The 13,984-nt window shown below is 50.4% G+C and overlaps 3 protein-coding genes across 4 annotated transcripts in view; 1 reads left to right on the forward strand and 2 right to left on the reverse strand.

Moving 5' to 3' along the window:
• The window catches only part of GADD45GIP1 (growth arrest and DNA-damage-inducible, gamma interacting protein 1), a 2,157-nt gene extending 303 nt beyond the window's left edge, over positions 1-1,854 (forward strand). The window contains exons 2-3 of the mRNA XM_006900828.1: positions 6-226; positions 1,536-1,854. Coding sequence (XP_006900890.1) covers positions 6-226; positions 1,536-1,854 — 540 coding nt within the window. The remainder of the gene's footprint in view (positions 1-5; positions 227-1,535) is intronic.
• Positions 1,855-3,012: 1,158 nt separating this feature from the next.
• On the reverse strand, positions 3,013-8,250 carry RAD23A (RAD23 homolog A (S. cerevisiae)). Of its 2 annotated transcripts, XM_006900789.1 has the most exons (9): positions 8,120-8,250; positions 6,267-6,428; positions 5,915-6,099; positions 5,721-5,776; positions 5,473-5,600; positions 5,208-5,286; positions 4,956-5,086; positions 3,296-3,460; positions 3,013-3,210 (listed from the first exon to the last, which is right to left on the reverse strand). In XM_006900789.1, exons 1-9 carry the CDS (start codon positions 8,189-8,191, stop codon positions 3,097-3,099), a joined length of 1,092 nt encoding a protein of 363 aa, XP_006900851.1. In that variant the 5' UTR covers positions 8,192-8,250; the 3' UTR covers positions 3,013-3,096. The 2 variants fall into 2 exon arrangements, with proteins under 2 accessions (XP_006900851.1, XP_006900852.1); XM_006900790.1 differs by lacking the exon at positions 3,296-3,460 and having other exon boundaries at positions 3,097-3,210; positions 8,120-8,191.
• Positions 8,251-11,267: 3,017 nt separating this feature from the next.
• Positions 11,268-13,984, reverse strand: part of CALR (calreticulin) — a 3,482-nt gene continuing 765 nt past the window's right edge. Inside the window, exons 3-9 of the mRNA XM_006900791.1 lie at positions 13,694-13,897; positions 13,218-13,312; positions 12,911-13,120; positions 12,715-12,828; positions 12,486-12,629; positions 11,668-11,760; positions 11,268-11,562 (exon numbers count right to left, since the gene is read on the reverse strand). Coding sequence (XP_006900853.1) covers positions 11,365-11,562; positions 11,668-11,760; positions 12,486-12,629; positions 12,715-12,828; positions 12,911-13,120; positions 13,218-13,312; positions 13,694-13,897 — 1,058 coding nt within the window. The 3' untranslated portion in view covers positions 11,268-11,364. The remainder of the gene's footprint in view (positions 11,563-11,667; positions 11,761-12,485; positions 12,630-12,714; positions 12,829-12,910; positions 13,121-13,217; positions 13,313-13,693; positions 13,898-13,984) is intronic.

The following is a 13,984-nucleotide window of genomic DNA, read 5'->3' on the forward strand; positions in this document are numbered from 1 at the left end:
CGGAGGACCCGCTGACCCCGCAGTGGCAGCTGGGGCCGCGCCACGCGGCCAAGCAGTTCGCGCGGCATGGCGCCGCCTCCGGGGTGGCCCCGGGCTCGCTGTGGCCGTCGCCGGCGCAGCTGAGCGAGCTGGAGGCCGAGGAGCGCGAGTGGTGCCCCAGCCTGGCGGCCATGCAGGAGTCGGTGCGGACGAAGCAGCTGGCCGAAGAACAGAAGCGTCTGGCCAGGTGTGTGCGCGCGGCGGGTCCCTCCGCGCTCTGCGGGTGACCTGGACCCCAGTAGGGGCCTGGGGAGTTTGCATTGTGTAGAAGGGCGTGCACACTACGCTAGACGTCAGTGGGACCCCCCGGTTGGTGAATTATTCATCAGGTCTTCATCTGCGTGTGGGGGGCAGGAGCCCGCAGTGAAGAGTTCCAGTGAACTGGGAAGGAACTGTAGCTTAAGGAATCCCCGCGTGGGGCTGTTAACCTCTCAATTACTAGCCAGAACCCACCCCGCGGCACTTTGGGAGGACTGGCCTGGAGCCAGCTAATCAATCCTGTGAAGCAGTTCTGTTCTGCATACCTCAGGTCACAGAGTGCAACACCTAACAGGGACTTTGGAAAACTTCAGGCCTAAAATGATTATGTGAACCTAGCTGAAATGACAGTCAGAGGAACAGAGTGAGTTCCAATAAAAGGAACAGCTGTTGCAAAGGCCCTGAGGTAGGAATATTCCTAAGAAACAATCAGAAATCCTTTGCAGCTGGAGCAGAGTGAGGAGGATGAAAATAGGAGACTAGACCCAGGGGGGATAAAGGAGGCAGATCCAGAGGGACTGTGGGTGGCAGGGAGGGCCCTGTGGTGGGACAGAATCTTTGGGGCAAGAGCTCCCTGAAGACTCATGTTGGTGTCATACCTTCTGGCTTGCAGACAAGGGCTGAGAACAACTTTCGGAATTATTCTGGAGGCAGGAAGCCCTGGGGCGTCTGGGTGATGCCACTTCTTAAACATGTAGTAGAGCATTAAGTCACAGTGGAGGTCCTCAGCAGCACCCTTATTTCAGAGGAAGAAACAAAACTGATCTAGGGAGGTGGACACTCTTGTCCAGGAACACCAAGCTGAAGCTTGGATTTGTGAACCTGTAGTTTCTGCCCTTCCTCAGCCACAATGACTTTAAGTTGAGAATCCTTTTTCTAATCCCTAGTTTAGATCAGTGAGATCTACTGTAGCTTTGTAAGGCTGGAGAGTGTCCTTTGTTTTTGCTCCTGTGCTGAGAACAATCGATGCTCAGTGACTGTTAAATGAAGACGTGAACTTATTTGTGGGAATGACCTGCTTGGACGTTCTGGGAATGTTGAACTGACTTAGGGTGGCCCACCCTTCAGCTCAAGGCCACACAGCACAAGTTCTATCTCTCCAGTCTGTTTCTTCACTTTTTCAGAGCTTTTCCTGACAGTTAATGACAGCAGTAAGTTTCCTCCAGTTTTTTGTGGTGTTGAGGCTTTGCTCTGACTGGATGGGGTTATCGGCACCAAACACTTTCCTTCCCTCACAGGGAACAGCTCATTGCTGAGAGCATGGCCAAGATGCCACAGATGATTGAGGACTGGCGGCGGAAGCAGCAGGAGCGCTGGGAGAAGGCGCAAGCAGACAAGGAGCGGCGGGCCCGGCTGCAGGCTGAGGCCCAGGAGCGCCTAGGCTACCACGTGGACCCAAGGAGCACTCGCTTCCAGGAGCTAGTGCAGGACCTGGAGAAGCAGCAGCGCAAACGCCTCAAGGAGGAAAAACAAAAGCAGAAGAAAGAAGCAAGAGCTGCTGCATTAGCCACCGCTGCCACCCAGGACCCAGCCACCTCTGAGGCACCCAGCTCGTGAGGAAGCTGTGTCCTTTTCCCAATAAAGCCCACTGCCTTGATGGCCCCCAGGAGATTTCTGTGCTGCCTCCTCCTTCAAGGTGTCCCTCTACCCGCCTGGTTTCTTCCCCACACCCAGAGCTCATGAAGACAGCCTGGGACACTAGGCCGTGACTGGACAACTCACTGGGGCTGGAGGGAGAAAAGCTGCAATGGGGAAATAATGGAGGAGCAGATGGCAGAGGAAAGGAAGGCTTCTGTTTACTAACATTAATCTCCAGTAATTAGCCAATTACCAGGGGGGAGAATGTGGCCAAAACAGACTGTGGTGAGGATAGTAGGGGGTGGGGAGAAGCAGCCCTTCCAAGGCTAAGCTGGGGCCCACGGCTGGAGAATGAGATGGCTTAAAGGGAGAAGACACTGGGAGTCCTGGGCTGCAGGGCACCCAGGGCCCTGTCCCTTCCCTGCACCTTCGCATTACCTGTGGCCCAGAATCAGACAAGCTGGAATGGGAAGTCCCAGCTGGCACAGACCACAGGGCTAGTCTTTAATACTTTATTCACTTCCAAACCTTTATCAGACACGGCTCTGTTCTTTTTTTTTGGGGGGGGGGGAATGGGGGGGACGGCATAGTCTCAGCTTGATGTGGCTCTGAAGTATTATTCTCTTTCCCAGACAAGACAAACTGCACCTCCTTCCCCACCAAAGGGTTAGTGAGTGGACTGAGGCCAGATGTGTGTGTGTGCGTGCGTGCGCACGCAGAGGCTAGGGGAAGAGGGGAGCCACTTGGGCACCTGAGCACTCGCCCCAGATGGAAAAATTTGGGCCACTCCAATGGAGGATCAAAGTTTGGGCTCCAGCTTTCCCTGAGCCCATAAGAAGGGGTGGGGGGAGGTCTCAGAGGCTCTTGGGGGATGGGGAGGCAAGCAGCCGTCTCTCCATCTGGCTGCAAGGAGCTGGGACAGAGGCCAAGAGGGGCCCATCTGTTGCCTCCCAGTCCTGCCAGCTCCACTGAGCAGGCTGGGGTGGGGGGCTTGAGGACAGCTGTCTAGCCCAGGTCTTCTCAGGATGAGCTGGGAGGAGGAACGCCTTAGGACAGTAAATTGAGGAAGGGTTTTGGTTAGTGGTTTGGTGTTTTTCTAAAAGGTTTTTTGAATTTTTCCACTTCTTAAATAAACATGAATATATATATATATATTTTTTTCTTTTATAAAACTTTTGTGGAATGGGGATGAGGTGGGATGGGCAGCCTGGTTTCCCCGCATCACTCGTCGTCAAAGTTCTGACTCAGGAGGAAGTTGGCAGCCAAGTTCTCATTTTTTTCACAGGCGAAGTAGGCCTGAATTACCAGGCTCTCTGGAAAGCCAAGGGCCTTCAACTGTAGGAAGATGGCAGGTATGAGGGGTAGGGTGGGGCAGTCCCTCCCAAGGGCAGGGGTGCTGTCCCTCAGCCAGGCCTCTTACCCTCTCTATGGCTTCTTTCTCCTGTGGTGTCACCTGGATGTAGTTCATCTGTGGGGCCTCCTCGCCTATGGCACCCACCTCACCCTCCACGTCTGAGATGTCAGCCAGCTCCCCAGGCGGCTCATTCAACATCTGGATGAACTGCTCCTGGTGCCGGCTAATTTGCTGTAGGAAAAAAAAAAAGAGGATAATAGGATATTGACCCACCGCCCAGTTCTCTTGTCACAGCCCTGGCTTTTTCAATTCCACCGTAAAATTCAGAGGGTGCCCAAGGCCAAACATTGGCAACCCAAGTGAAAGAATTAGCCCTATCCTAATGAAGCCAACTGTCCAAGATTTCTGAGGGCTGGAAAGGAGCAGTGCTTCAAGGTGGGATTTCCTTAAGAAAGAAAAAGAGCAAATGCAAATCCCAGAAAGAGAAAACCCACATGACAGGAACAGATGAACGAGAAAGTAAAAGAGCAGAGTGAGAAATCAGACCCAATTTCTTCTTTGCAATGAAAGTAATGTTTGTTAAAGGAGGGAAAGGCCTTTCAGAGAAGATGAATTCAGTTTAGGCTAGTACCTGAGATTCTGATAATTCTATTATAGAGTGCGTTTGACAATGTTCACATTATGTGGTCTCTGAATGAAGAGTGGCTTCTAGGGAGGTATGCGGAAGCCAGGGCTTGGGAGGATGATGTCTGGGGTCCAGGGTGAAAAAGGAGGGGCAGCCATGGAAGTGCATGACATTCTGCAAGGAGAGCAGTCAGGTCAGGTGACACACTGCAGAAAGCCCAGGGGGCCAGGGTTGGGGCAACCTCGGTATCAGGGGGGGGATGTCCTCCACCTTTGTGAAGGATTCAAGTCCGCATCCCCAGAGACAAAGAGAAATATGTGCAAATTACATAATGGGGGGAGGGTTGGGGGATTAATGCACGTAAGTGGAGTGCAGGTTAAGGGAAGCCCAGAGCAGGAAGAACCAGTTTAAGACTGAAAAGTAGGAATAAAAGCTGCCTCTTACAGGGTCCTGAGCCAGAAGCCCCCAGAGGACCTGTTGCAACCCTGGCTTCTTCAGGATCCTACTTATCCAAGTGTTACCAGCCACCACCACCCCCAAGTCTTACACAGGAGCCTTAGAGCCAGCTAATACACAGCTGTTGTGGATGTCATCATGCAACCTTCTATTTATGCAATACCAGCTATACTAAAGGCAAATCAAAGCCAGACAGAAAACTAAGTAAAGGACACTAGCTGGAAGCACAACAAACAAACATCTTGACTCTAGATGCAGCCTAGCCCAAGTCTCTGGTGTCTCCTTGGGATGTAAAATATGACAATACTGCATAGTTCAAAAATTCAGAGTTGGAAAAGAGAAGACCTTTCATTTACCCAATAGTAGCCTAGCGGGTAAAGGGTTGTGCTGCCAACCCAAAGGCAAATGGCTCAAATCTACCAGTTGCTCTTCAGGAGAAATGTGGGCTATCTCCTTTCATGCGATTTACAGCTTCTGAAAACCACTGGAGGGTCCACAAGGAGTCGGTTCTGACTTGAAAGCACAGACAACAACAATCATTTATCTTACTGTCTAGGTTTAGAGCAACTCCTATGGGCTGTGGTACTTATAGGGCGGGGGTGGAGAAGGTGACCTCCCTTGTTCCACCCATTCCCAGGGCTGCACCTGTAAGAGCTGGGGGTTTTCCTGTCCCAGCTGCTGGAGCAGGGCAGGCAGCAAAGCTGGGTTCTGCTGAATCACTTGCCGCATGTTCTGGAACTGGGGCTGGTCCCGCAAGAACTCCAAAGGGTTCTCTCCTGCAGGTAGGGAGTAGGAATGTGCAGTCAGACACAAGGCTGGACTCAGGGGTGTGGAGGGAGGTGTTAGGTGCACTAAGAAGAGACACTGCCTGTGCCTACCTCCTCCCACTCTGCTCACCTGATTCTGTGGTCGGCTGCTCAGATACCTGGCTCTCCTGGACTGAGCCTTGCTCTGGCTCAGGACTCCCAGGAATTCCCTGTAAGGGATTCTTTTTAGTGTTAATGCAGAGACGTTCCCCAGGAAGGTCCTCCTAAGACTCATCCCAGAACCACCACCCAAAATCTTCTAGAGAGAGACTTTTTGTCTCCCTGAGAGCTTATCAGGTCACAAGAGTCAATGGTGCTGCCCAAAACCTCCCCAGGGAGGTGGGAGTCCCCCTCACCGTGAGAAGATACTCCACGGCACGGTGAGGATTGTTGTAGCTAGCTCGCAGGGCAGCCACAACCCGCTCCCGCTCGTAGCCCATGGACATGATCTCTGTCAGCATAGTTTCGTACTCAGAGCCAGTCACTGTGGAGGGAGCAAGGAGACCTGGGTCAGCAGGAAGAGGAAAGGCCCTCCCACACCCAGAGACGCTTGGGGGATGACTAGAGCACCTCCTCATCTCCACCCTAGGGACCACCCACCCACCTAGTGTGGAGGCCGCATCTTCCTCTCTGCCGCTGCTACCTGAAGAGGGAACAGAGCTGCAAATTCAAGAGAGAGAAATCGGACCCTGGCTTCTGCTGGTGTGCCCTCCTCCCAGGTGCAGGGGAGACCACTTCTGTGGGCCCTGGAAAGCGCTGGAGGAACAGAATCCAAGCCTGACCTTCCCCTTGCCTTACCCTGGCAAAGACTCTGAGGACATCGTGGGGACTGATTCTTCGGACGGGCTCTTGTCTTCTCTGTCAGCAGGTGGAGGATGCGACATGCTTGAGGCAGGAGGGGCTGGTGGGAAGGATGTAGAAGACTCCGGGGCAGCAGTAGGTGAGGTCTCTGGGGGGGCTGAGGTACCTGAGCCAGCTTTGGCCTGTGATGGCCAGGAAAAGGAAACAGCATCAGCACCGCTATCAATCCTCCACAACCTGCCTTGGTGCAGCCCCACCCTGCTCACGGCTAATCTGTCCTGGGCACATGAGCTCTTAACAAGCACCAGGGAAAATCCACCCACCCTCCCAGCCAGCATACTTCACCAACCTTGGTCACCATGACAACCACAAAGTTCTTCTCATCTATTCGATAATCCCTGATAGGAACGTCATCACTCAAGATCTTGCCAGCATAAATGAGCTTCTGTCCAGCCACAGGGAAGGCATCTCGGCCCTTCTCTGCTTCAATCTTCTCCTTTAGTACCTTCACCTGAAGACAGGGGTACAGGACCATTGCAAACCATAAGAGTCCCTTTCGTCATCCAGAATGATGGGAAGTCCTGATGGCAGAAAAACTAAACCTTGTCATCACATACGCTAGATGTGAATTTGATGAACCACCATCCCATTTGTCAGCAAAGCATTTGCTGAATCCCTGCTATGGCAGAGGACACAGAATGGAGGAAAACCCAATCGATACTATCATGGAGCTCTCATGGATTTGGAATGAAGTATGTAAAAATAAAACCACTTCTAGGTGAGCTCTGGTGGCCTAGTGGCAAGAAGCTGCACTGCAATCCCAGAGGAACACAGTTCGAATCCACCAGATGCTCTGCCGGAGAAGGAGGCGCAATATCCTCCAGTACCAGTCAGATCTGATTTGACTGTACACGCGCACAAAATAATAATAAAGAAAAAAAAAAAGTTATACAAAAAAAAAGAGTTAAAAAAAAATAAAACCACTTCTATCAGATGGTATAAAGCGTTAAGAAAAAAACAAAATAGAGGAGGTCCTCTGATTCCATGCTGCTGGCCTTGAGAAGTGGTCAATAACTGCAAAAAGAATTCTTAATAGCTTGTTCTAGTATAAATATACTTAAAGACTTAAGTCTCATAAACCATATCGAACAGGAGGGGCTAATTTTATATCTGAGAAAACTTGAGCCTTAAGAAAGGTTAACTAGGCAAGCTCTGGTGGCCTAGTGGCAAGAAGCTGCACTGCAATCCCAGAGGTGTGTGGTTCAAATCCACCAGATGCTCTGCTGGAGGAGGAGGAATAATCGCCTCCTGTACCAGTCAGATCCAATTTGACAGTACACACATAAAAAATAATTTAAAAGGAAAAGAAAGGCTAACTAACCTGCCCTAAATCAAACAGCTAGGCTGGTGTTAAAAAAAAAAAAAAGCCACGTCTGTTTGTTTCTACAAAAAGTGCACTTCACTGTCACCCTCACAAAGTGATTGTGCAAAAAGTGCCAAGCACGCAGGTAACACACCCATCCAAGTTTGGCCCTAAACTCCTCCTCTCGGCTAAAATGACAGCTTGTTGTTTATTTTAGGTCGTAAGACTTTACTTGGCAGAATGGTGTGCGACCGCCAGTTCTGCCATCAACTAAACGTACTACAGTATATGACTGTGGCGAAAACGGTACAACTGGAATTCCCGAAAGACAGGTAAGTTCTGCACACTTAGTAAGATACGAGCACCAAAAAAGCTCAAGCAAGTAGCAAAGAACAAACGGTCAACAAACGCGGACCAGTGGAATGACGATGGCGATGACCTATTAAAATGATCAGCGCCGTAGCTGTCATCGATCGGCATCTCCTGGTCGTCGCTCCCAGGTCGGCCCCGCAAGTCCCAAGAGCTGGGAAGCCGGGAGCCCAGTCCTGGAAAGCGCAAAGCGGCCAGGAATCCGTGCCCCGTGAGTACGCCTGACATTTGAGCCGTGGCCTGGCACGCGCCCCGAAAGTAGGGGCTCGTCCAGAGATCCACTGGCGGCCCGCTAGAGGCTGGGATGGGGACCGGGGCGCTGATCCAAACAGGCCGTGCTGGGGGCCGGGGGGAGAGGGCAGACCCCGATCCCACCCGCAGCGCCCGGTCGCCGGAATCACGGCCTCCCCGCCCCCACCGCAGCCCCGGCACCCGTCACTCCCGCCCCTGGGCCCCAACCTGGCCCGCACCGTCTCGTCAGGCTCCATTCGAATCTTGAAGGTCTGCTGCTGCAGTGTTTTAAGCGTGATAGTGACGGCCATGGCGGGGCCGAGAGGCGGATCCGGGCCCTGGGATCCTCACATAACATGCAACTCACGCCGCCGCCATCTTAGCGCCCAGCCGCGCTGAGCGCCGACCACTTCCGGGGCAGAGGGTGCACGCGCCGACCGTCCGTGCACGTGACCTGCGTGGACAAGGGGGGCGCCCCCTCCCGGTCGTTGTGGGCATGCGCATCCGCTGTGCGCTAACTAAATTCCACCTGGCATGACAGGGGAGTGGGGATGCTGGGAAGGCGGGGTGCAGTCGAGGGGAAGAGACTCCAGGTAAGGCGCGCATCCGGCACGTGGGGTCCTGCGAATGACGCCATACCCTTTAGCGATGACGTCACGTGCCCACAAAATGGCCCCAGAGCCCAGTTTCCAGGACCCCAGATTTTCACACTATCTGGTGGTGTTGAAAAAAAATTTTAGTTGCATTTCATCTGTAAAATCTTTGTTCACATTAAAATAAACATTTTTTAAAAAGAGACTTGTCATGCCAACCTAAAAAAAAAAAAATCTTTGTTCACAATTTTCTCTGATCCAATTAATTTCATCTTATTCTGGCCAGGCCACTTTAGAACCTTGGTGGTGGAATTGATTCAGGGTTGGAATAGGCCAAACTGTCAAAAAAAAAAAAGAATGCATTTGTTTTGACAGCAGGTCTACCAAAATTATCTTGTGGTTTCATTTATTCACTTGTGAAAGTGATGATTTTTGGATCTCCCATTAACTAACTCCCAGAAAGAACTATTTCTCCAACCTCGTCCCAGACCTGCCCCCCAAAAAAAAAAATTTAACAGAAACGTTAATTTCAAAAACTTCCTACTAATTGAATTCTTTTTTTTTTTTAAATTTTTTCATTTTTGTGTGAGTGTACCGTCAAATCAGATCTGACTGGTACAGGAGATTGTTCCTCCTTTTCCCGGCAGAGCATCTGGTGGATTCAAACCGTGTGCCTCTGGGATTGTAGTTGCAGCTCCTTGCCACTAGGCCACCAGAGCTCCCCCCTAATTGAATTCTTTACTCAATCTTCAGTATACCTTGGAAAACCAGCCCAGGTTTCCTGAAGTTGACCTGGTTCACAGGACACAAGGAAGTATGAAAAAAAGTTTTCTCAGAACAAGGTTGAAATGGTTCACTATTACTGAAGCAGAGACTGGATGGAGGTTGCTCAGTATTCTCCAGTCAACACAGGAAAGAAAGGCCAGAAAGACAGCAGTGGCAAACAGCCCCTAGATCTTACCCCAGGCAAGCGTCCTTGTCACTAGGTGCTAGTCAACTAAAACTCAGGGACCCTATGAACAGATCTAAACCTTGTCCTAATGAAGCCCACTGTAAGTTGTCAGTCCACCTTTCCGGGAATCTTTTCTCTGAGCTTTCTTTCCAGCATATCCTTTTCCAAGGACTAGCCTCACCTGAAAACATACCTAAAGTATGAGACTAAGTTCCAGTTCCTCCAAGTCAGATTTATTCTTCTGGTAGTCCATGGGATAATCAGTATTCAAATCCAACACAATTTCAAGGCATCAATTTTGTCATCCTTATTCAATGACCATCATCATCTACCTCCAGACCTATTCTGTCATTCCCATCCCACATATAACAGGATCTTTTCACTGTATGCTTGGGAGTCCAGAAACCATCACCAACGTGCAGCTTCTCTCCAAAATCAAGAGACACATCTCCCTGCAACCTACACTATCATGAGACTTCATCACTGCCGTTATCTGTACCACCCTAACCCCTTTTTTCCCCTTAAGGGTTCAAATCCCAATTTGGCCACTGAACAAAGCCCATAGGAATGTTAAATTACTTGCATTTGAACCTACTACAATTAGAAGAAATTGCTCCTAACACTGGTTAGCAGTAGGAAAATGTTTACAAGCACTCAACACACACACATAACTTCTGTGCACTCAACAGCTGTGTAGTTTTGCTCATGTGAGGATTGTCAGTTGACTCAGTGACCCTATGTGCAAACTCTTACTCCATCGGTGCTGGTTCTTATCACCATCACCACCACTGCCATGTCTGAGCCTTACTGTTGCAGCCTCTGTGCCCATCTGTGTCATTGAGGGTCATCGTCCTTATTTCTGATGACCTTCTCCGGACTGTCTGACCTAGCAATATGCCCAGAGTAAAGGAACTCCCACCATCTTTGCCAAACAACATTCTAAATGCAGTTTTTTCAAGATAGATGTTTACCAACGGGGTGATTCTTGTTAGTATTTGAAGTACGGGTGGCATAGCTTCCAGCTTCACACTAACCTGCAGGTCCATCACAGAACACAGACAAGTTAAGTGATGGCACATTAGGTAACAGGGACAAATTAGTGGTTATGGAATGAATTCTAAAGTCTGCAGCCTCAGACCTCAGTCTGCTTACAAATCAAATCAAATAGGTAATAGATTCAGTCAAGTTAATAGATATAATGCTTTAGATAATTACCCTCTTTCTGTTTTGGGCTCACTAGACAAGTAAGGGCATCTGTACCCTTATGGACACACACACACACACACACACACACACACACACACAGTCCCCTCTGGTTGTCTTCTGTCTATAAAGCCCTGAGAAGGAGACACATGAGGGAGACACAAAACTTAATTTAATAGAAATTTTGCTTGTAGTTCTTACATTCTCAGTATGAGCCGAGCTGAAACCCGCTGCCCCACCCAGAAGTGGCCCAGTTCTGGGAGTAGGGGGAAAGGGAGGGGCAGAGCTCGGTCCCTAAGAGCCCCATTCTTCCTCAGTGCTGGGGGGGGGGAGGCTTGGATCATCCTTTTCTCCTGTGCCCTCTTGCTCCCACCTCCCCTGGGCTCCAGGAAAGAGCAGATGGAAGCTCAGGCCTGGGATTTCCCAGACCCCTTGCCCCTGGGCCAGAAAGGGGACTAAGGGATTTGAGGAGAGGACAGAGTAAGAAAAAAAGATGTTGATTAAAGATGAGGGCCAGAGGTGGGCTGAGGGAGAATTAAAGACAAAAACACCAGTAAAAAAAAAAAAGGGGGGGGGGAACATAACCAAAATTCACCCCGAATCTGAACCTGCCTGAAAAAAAAAAAAAAACAAACGAAGAGTTCTCTAGTCTCATAGAGACATTATTTGGCGCTGCCGGCTTTGCGCCGGGAGCGCTCAGGCCTCAGTCCAGCCCTGGAGGCAGGCGGCGTGGCCTCTACAGCTCGTCCTTGGCCTGGGCCACATCTTCATCCTCCTCCTCTTCTTTGTCCTCTTCATCCTCCTCCTCCTCGTCTTTGTCCTCCTCCTCCTCCTTGTCCTCTGCCTCCTCTTCCTCCTTGCGCTTCTTGTCCTCTTCCTCCTCCTTCAGCCTCTGCTCTTCATCCTGCTTGTCCTTCATGAGTTTTTCGGCAGCCTGCAGGCACAGACCACGCACCTTAGAACCTTGGCCCCCAACTGCCAGCGCTGCTCAGCCTCCCAAACTCAGGCCTGGGGGGGGGCGGGGGGGGGTGTGTCTCACCTTTGTGACTCCCCACGTCTCATTGCCAAACTCCTCGGCGTAAGCCTCGTCGTTAGTGATGAGAAAGTTGTCAAAGATAGTGCCAGACTTGACCTGTGGGAGCAAGGAGTGAAGGCACAGGAGGTCAGAGGGGACATCTAGCAGCCCTAGCAAGGATCACACCTGTGTTCTAACTATGGACAAACTGCCCTTAGTCTTTCCTTGTAGGAAGACACATACAGTGTAGCGTTCTTAGTACTGCACTGCCAGGCTGAACAACTGCTCGTCACCACCTCTAATGTAAAACATTTCAGCTCTGCTATTTCTCACTTCTCTGCTATAGTTTTCATACCTGTAACATGGGGATTCATTCTCTCATGTTGTTCAGCGCCAAGGAGTCAACTAGAATTCACAGGGACCCTTCAACAATAGATCGGAACCTCGCCCAATCCTGTACCATTCTGATGATCCCAAACATGCTTAAGCCCACTGTGGTCGTCATGCATTCCCTCCTAATAATCCAACACTTCCTCTGTGACAAGCACTGTTCTGGGCCAAATATAAGTCAGTGAATGTCGATAGACATCAAGAGAACTAGAAATTTAACTTCTGACTATCAGACTGCCTTTTAGGTTAGAAAAAGTTAACTCACGTAAAATATTTAAAAGAGTACCTAGCTCATATCAAACACTCTATTTTTTTTTAAAAGGCAGGAAGTACTTCAAGAGAAAGATTCATTTTATGAATGTCAAACCTGCCTGGATTTCAACTCTCTGTTCTTCTATCCTGAGAAAGTTCCATACTTTACTCCCCGCCCCAAGATCCTCACTGTGTCTCACCTGCCAGAGATCTAAGCCCAGCACTGCAAAGCTGTCATAGGAGTAGATGTTAGGATCAGGGGAGTACTCGGGGTTGTCGATCTCTGGGTGGATCCATTTGCCCTTGTAATCTGGGTTGTCAATCTGCCGGGGCTTCCACTCGCCCTACAAGAGGAGGAAATTGAAGGTGGGCAAGGTCCAGTGCCCCACCCACCATGCTCCCCAGCCCTGCTCGGAGCTCCAAGCCCACCTTGTACTCAGGATTCTGAATCACGGGTGGTTCCCACTCTCCATCCATCTCCTCATCCCAATCCTCAGGCTTCTTGGCATCAGGATCCGGAATATGCTCAGGCTTGTCCCAGTCCTGGAGTACACAGCACACTGGAGTCAAAACTAGCCATTCACCCTCACCCTCCGATGTGGGCAGGTTCTAGCCAAGTACCAACCTCAGGCTTGGAGTCTGTGGGGTCATCGATTTTGGCCCTCTCATCCCAGTCTTCAGGCTTGGAAGCATCGGGATCCTTTATCTTCTTGGGTGGCAGGAAGTCCCAATCATCTTCCAAGGAGCCTGACTCCACCTGGCTGTTGTCTATCTTCACCTCATAGGTGTTGTCCGGTCTCACGATCAGAGTGTACAGGTGTGTGAATTCATCATCCTGAGGAGGGCGGGGCGTGAGTGACCCCACCCACCAGGCTGGCCTCAGCTCTCCCTCAAAGCCCTGGGCCGCTGCCACCGCTCCCCCCCAGGCACACCTTGCAGCGGATGTCCTTGTTGATCAGCACATTCTTGCCCTTGTAGTTGAAAATGACATGGACCTTTTTGGTGCCAGGGCCACAGATGTCAGGGCCTAGGTGAGAAACCAAATTCAGTCAGATCCAAAGGTATGCCACCATTTGGACCTCCATCCCTTCTTTAAAAATACTTCATTCTAAAATACAAGTCTACTAGACATAAAACCAACTCAATATAGCTGTCAATGCAAGAGTTTTTACTTTCACTTATAAAATGGGAAAACAGCAAAGATTCCCCAAGATAGCTGCTAATAAGCAGTAACACAGACAAAAAACTACTCCTAACTGGATATCCGTCTGTCTGTTTCCCTCCAAAAGAAACATTCAATGCTATGTTCTTTCCCCATTCTCTTCAGGACTAGCTGAAACCCTTACAGGGAGGTTTTCACTATCTCAAAGGAAGGAATAGAAATCGGCACTGGGCAGGACCCACTCACCAAACATGATGTTGTATTCGGAGTCTCCATGCATGTCCGTCTGGTCCAAGCCACTAGGAAACAACTTCACGTAGCCGCCCCCACAGTCAATGTTCTGCTCGTGTTTCACTGTAAACTGCACCACCAAGGTCTTGTCCTTGTTGCTGAAGGGCTCGAATTTTGCCGACAGGGCATAGAATCGAGCATCCTGGCTCGTCTGCAAGCCTGGCACAAGACGTGATGAGGTCACAGCTAGGTTTCCTACCTTGGGGACCCTAGGCTTCCGGAATATAATCACTGCCGCCCCCCCCC

Source organism: Elephantulus edwardii, unplaced genomic scaffold (assembly GCF_000299155.1).
Source record: "Elephantulus edwardii isolate Elephantulus edwardi_28Jun2011 unplaced genomic scaffold, EleEdw1.0 scaffold00296, whole genome shotgun sequence".
NCBI classification, from domain to species: Eukaryota; Metazoa; Chordata; class Mammalia; order Macroscelidea; family Macroscelididae; genus Elephantulus; species Elephantulus edwardii.